The following is a 5700-nucleotide window of genomic DNA, read 5'->3' on the forward strand; positions in this document are numbered from 1 at the left end:
GTTGATATATTTCAAATGTACAGTTGTTTATTATTGTCAAATAATGAGGACTACACATTTAAAAGATGCCAGGAGTGCTATGCGTCAAATAAAAAATATTTTAAATGTGTATTGTTATTATTATTACATACAAATGTGATCATGGAGCAGTGTGGTACCAACAAATGACACCATTAACCTCTCAGTCTGACAGACAGTACTCTGAAAGTAACGAAAGTTAAGAAATATCGTGAACGTTAGGACCGTAAAAATTAGTACGCGTTTTCAGAGTAATGAAGTGGAACCTGAGCTCTCCAAATGCCCCCGTTTGTGTCCCGCAGTGACATCGAGATATTCGCCCTCTTCGTGTCCTGCATGTGTCACGACCTGGACCACAGGGGAACCAACAACTCCTTTCAGGTGGCTTCGGTGAGGACTGACCCCCGTCTGTGGTCTCCAGTGGTGACAATCATATAAAATGTGTTTGCTATGAATGCTGTGTGTGTCCCTCTTCTCTACTGCTCCTCAGCAATCCGTCCTGGCCGGCCTGTACAGCTCTGAGGGCTCGGTGATGGAGGTAGAGCTCACGTCTTCATTAAACAAACACAAATACACATAGCCAATCGTGTAACAGCGTGCGTTTCTGCTAAACATGCAGCCATGCATTTTATTCATGAATAGATGCATTTGTGTCCGATGGCGTGTGATAATGTGAAGTGTGCTATTGCAAGTGAAAATAGAATTCAGATTCCAGAATGCTGTGTGTGTGTGTGTGTGTGCATGTGCGTATTTAATACCTGAAAGAAAAACACATGAATGCTGCATTTCGTCTAGTCCAGAACTGGTATTACAGGCTTTTGCTGCAGAAAGGATCAGATTTCCTATTTGATTCTGCTGCCATCTAATGGATAGTTGCCAATCTGCAGCTGTACTGGCTGACCACATTTCTGTTTCCCTTGGCAGAGACACCACTTTGCACAAGCAATTGCCATCATCAACACCCATGGCTGCAACATCTTTGATAAATTCTCCAGAAAGGTCTGTACTAGATGCAGGGCAAGTGATACAAAAGAGGGAAAAATATAAATATACATTTTACTGTGGTCCATTTGCCATCAGAGGAATATGAATGAGGCTATTTTCGTGTGTTATGTTGTCACCAGGATTACCAGAGAATGCTGGACCTAATGAGGGACATCATTCTGGCTACTGATCTTGCTCATCACCTGCGCATTTTCAAGGACCTGCAGAAAATGGCTGAAGGTCAATTTCAGTCGCACCAATTTTCAAGAACAGAAGCAAAGCAGTAAAACGTTTCTTTAGTGGATGACAGGAAGATGAGGGTTAACTTTGTTCAATTCCCCCCCCCCAACTTGTAGCACAAACCCAATTGCTCACAAACATCATCTGACCTTGTGAGAGGGCAGTTAACTTAAAGGAGGTAGCTGAGAACTAGGAATTTAACTTTGCACGGTCATTGGGTTGCCACTTACTTTCCAATAGCCAGTCTTTAATGCATGAGGACCTCATTTTAACATCTCATATGCAAGAACATTGTGTATTCTAATTGTAATAGACCTGTGGAGACTTCACAGAACTGCAGTTACTAGGGTATCAAGTTTTCATATGATACTGATATAAATCTGAGGAAATAGAGAAAGGCTGGGACTCTTGGCTATCTTGGCTTAATCTGGATTCGAAGTAGGCCGTTAAAATATCAGGGCTTACGGTAGCTTGACCGACAGAGACATACTGTTTGTTTGAGGACGAGGTTGAGCAGAAAGGGGTCAGGAGGTCTGCGCAGCCTTACGGAGAATTGTTTTATCCCCTCGTAGATCTCCTTTCTCTAAACTGTTCTTCGCTGTTTCCGTTGCATCGCAGAGGGCTACGACCCGAAGAACCGTCACCACCACAGCCTTCTGCTGTGCCTGCTCATGACCTCCTGTGACCTCTCTGACCAGACCAAGGACTGGAAGACCACCAGGAAGATTGCGGTGAGCGAGACCACACCCTGACTGCGTCATGAAAGCCCCACCTGTATATTACACTACATTACACTACATTACATTACATTACATTACACTACACTACATTAATGGCATTTGGCAGACACTCTGATCCAGAGTGACATACAGTTGATTAGACTAAGTAGGAAACAATCCTTCCCTGGAGCAATGCAGGGTTAAGGGCCTTGCTCAAGGGCCCAACGGCTGTGCGGATCTTATTGTGGCTACACTGGGATTAGAACCACCGATCTTCCGGGTTCCCAGTCATTTACCTTAACCACTACGCTACAGGCCTCCCATATTAGACATACAATATTTATTTTTCATATATTCTTTGTCACTGCATGATCGTGATGATAGGTCACATGAAAATCTTATTTCAGTATGAATACATGAGGATTATCCCTCTAGTCTGCGTGTGGTCTTATCCTGACGCACCAACATATTCTGTTTTCTGAGCTTTTTCAGAATGAGCACTGGTGTCATATTTCTGCCATAGCTCTTGGGTCCTTTACCATTTGCACCAGAAGGCATACTGACATGGCTAATGGCATTGGGATATAACCGACAGTATGAATTGAAATAGCCTGTATCCTCAATGAGTTTCCCAGTGGAATATCAATAGCACTTAATATCCCACCATTGATTTGTTGCTGATGGGCCTGTCCTTGCAGTTGTTTTTATTCACCTAGATGCAGTCCACATGAACTAAAAATGTAATTTTCTTTCTATAGGAACTTATTTACAAGGAATTCTTTTCTCAAGGTGACCTGGTGGGTACACTGTTCATTTTCTTTTAAATGTACCACTAAATATTGTTCACATGATTCATTTTCAACCATTGAACGGACGGTTTCCCAACATGGTGCATTATCGCTTGAATCAATAGACAGATTAACTCAAGCCACCATTTTCTTTCCTTATCTCGGTTTCCTCCAATAAGTAGTTAATGTATTTGGTGAAATATATTTTTGGTTGACAGCAGCTGCCAGCATAATGAACATGGAATGCATGCAAATGATGTTCAAATAAATAATCATTTCATCCTGGCGTGTTGCCGATATGTTGACATACGTGTGCTGTCTGCGGAATCTGCGCTCATGCGTGTGCACGTGTGTCACTGCAGGAGAAGGCTATGGGGAACCGGCCCAGTGAGATGATGGACAGGGAGAAGGCGTACATTCCTGAGCTGCAGACCAGCTTCATGGAGCACATCGCCATGCCCATCTACAAGTGAGAGGCCCGCCCCGGGTCATAGCCATCCAATGCGTATGCACTGTGTCTAGGAATACGCAACTGCTGAACACTGAACAACTTTTGTCAAGTGTATTGTCTTTTTACAGTTGTTGTTTATTTTGCTAATGACAATGACATTCATTTTAAATGTAGTGCAGCAAAGTAAGGCGAAACTATACTAATATTGTCTGTGGCTCAGGGCTGAGCGAATGGCGATGGGCATGATGACGGTGGTAATGTTGACAATGGGATTATGATGCTTTCCTAAATTCAACCACACATACACATTTAATCTGTGCCTGCACTGTAAAATGTTTAGCATTAAATGATCTCTGGTGGAGTACAATTTACACCGATACAGAGTTCATTTAAACTTTGCGAGAGCTGAATTAGCGGTGAACACTGATAAACGCTGACGGGCATCCTCGTCCCCTGTCCTCCTCCAAAGGCTCCTTCACGACATTTTCCCCAAGTCTGCGGAGCTTTACGAGAGAGTGGCGGCCAACTGCGAGCAGTGGACCAAGGTCTCCCACAAGTTCAACATCCGCGGGCTGCCTAGCAACAACTCGCTGGACTTCCTGGACGAGGAGTGTGAGCACCTGCAGGAGCTGGATGGCGGAGACGTTCCGGAAACAAACGGCTTCACGGAGAACAAAGGGGACACACAGGCCCCGTGACCGGCGTGCACTGAAAGGCAGCATAAAACGCGTTTCTATTGCGGGTTACATTTGTGACAGAGAGGGGCAGTTTCTCTTAAAGGTACAATAGGTAATTTTGGACTCCTAACGGTCAGAGAGAGGAATAGCAGCAACAAACACGCTCAAACCACAACACTGTTTATCCCTCACCCTTCTCTGTGAACGTGCTGACGTTGAAACGCCATTGGCTGTGGCAATTAGAACCAATTTTCAACCAATGAGCTTGAATTATTGTACAGCTATACAATGCTTTGGTACAGAGTGACGGCCATCAACTGTATATTTTGAAAACCGAATGTAAGGACTATAAACACAGGCAGAGGGTGAGTCAATGTGTCAGTGAGCCTTTTTCAATGAGGGCAAGGGATTTACAATGGTCTTGTAACAATGTTTTAACACAAATATCTTACCTATTGTACCTTTAACCTACCAGACTTTTTGGAACCATGGTTGTCCTACCACCAGGATGTTATTGCAGTAATTGAAAGGGGGTTGTCTCAAGGCACTGTCCTAAGATGCAGGCATTTGTGAGAGATTTTCTGCAAACACTACTGTATTTTTCATCAATGTTTAACAGGAAATGCTATATGTGCTGTGACAAGCTATGGTGAAAATGTGTTGACTTTAATGCTAATTCCAGTGCTATACTGTAAGTACAAACTGTTCAAGATTTTTAAATTAAGAAAATATGCTGCATGTAGCTTATTTGTATTTTATATTTTATCTTGGGGATACCACTTTTGGACACCACCTTCTTCTCTATTTTTTGAAATGGTAGTTTTTTCATTTAGTTACATGTTTTCAAGTCATTTTTGATATTGCTGTTGTTCTCGTAAAATGAGGCAGATTGACAATCAAGCATCTGTAATTCAGTAAATCATACTTTTCTGTTCATGCTGATCATGCACACATCAACCTACAAGATGCTGAAACAAGAATGTGTGACCCTTGGGATTAATACTAGGTTAGTAACGCATAATTTAACATGAAAGTACTCTCCATCAATTTTTTAAATCATTCCTTTTTCTATGATTACATAATCCTACTGAAAGCAGAATAGTCCCTTTAAGAGCATTTAATTACCATAAGAGCAACTTTATGGTGCTTATGTAATGCCCATGCTATTTTTGACTGTTAAATACATTTAAAAGAGACAAAGAGTACGTTACATTTTCTTTATTTTAGTAAGACAGGATATCAGGGTGAGGAAATGGTTTATTTAGCAATGCAAATGTCTGTAGATTTGAGAAAAGTGGTTGTAAATATTTCTTTCACATGAGGGCTGGAGGCTGTGTCACTCTTAAGTCTATCTGTCATTATGTGTGGGATATTGGCTTGTCTTACCATGTTTGAGTTGCCTTTGGTTAGAAAGACTGTGTTTGTATACATTTGCATTGGTACAGCATATGTTGTTCAACGGAGACAGGGGAAAATGCATACATACGTTCTGAAATAGTGCTTAAGAATAGAAAATAATGTTTTTTCTTTTTTCTGTTTTTTTTTTTTTTCAATATGTAGGAATAACTGGCAAGACTAACCAGTATTTGACAGAAGAGGCTGAAACAGTCAAAGCCTTTCTCAGTGCGATTAATACAATACACTGCATGGAATATGGGGAGTCCAGTATTCTGGTGTTTGATTCCTATTACGGAGTATACATACTGTAGATATTTGATATTATTGCACATGCAGTGGTCATGTTAAATGTAAATACTTTTGGATATGTCATGATGTTGCACATGCTGTGCCCAGGCTGATCATAAATGATTTTGGGTAAGTAA

General features: G+C 41.5%; 1 protein-coding gene across 1 annotated transcript in view; it reads left to right on the top strand.

The window, feature by feature from the left end:
• LOC133132081 (cGMP-dependent 3',5'-cyclic phosphodiesterase-like) overlaps nt 1-5700 on the top strand; it is a 75670-nt gene extending 69970 nt beyond the window's left edge. Inside the window, exons 24-31 of the mRNA XM_061247225.1 lie at nt 321-408; nt 509-556; nt 943-1017; nt 1143-1242; nt 1861-1973; nt 2720-2758; nt 3112-3218; nt 3670-5700. Of these exons, the coding sequence (XP_061103209.1) occupies nt 321-408; nt 509-556; nt 943-1017; nt 1143-1242; nt 1861-1973; nt 2720-2758; nt 3112-3218; nt 3670-3898 (799 nt within the window). The 3' untranslated portion in view covers nt 3899-5700. The remainder of the gene's footprint in view (nt 1-320; nt 409-508; nt 557-942; nt 1018-1142; nt 1243-1860; nt 1974-2719; nt 2759-3111; nt 3219-3669) is intronic.

This window comes from Conger conger, chromosome 7 (genome assembly GCF_963514075.1).
Source record: "Conger conger chromosome 7, fConCon1.1, whole genome shotgun sequence".
In the NCBI taxonomy this organism is placed as follows: Eukaryota; Metazoa; Chordata; class Actinopteri; order Anguilliformes; family Congridae; genus Conger; species Conger conger.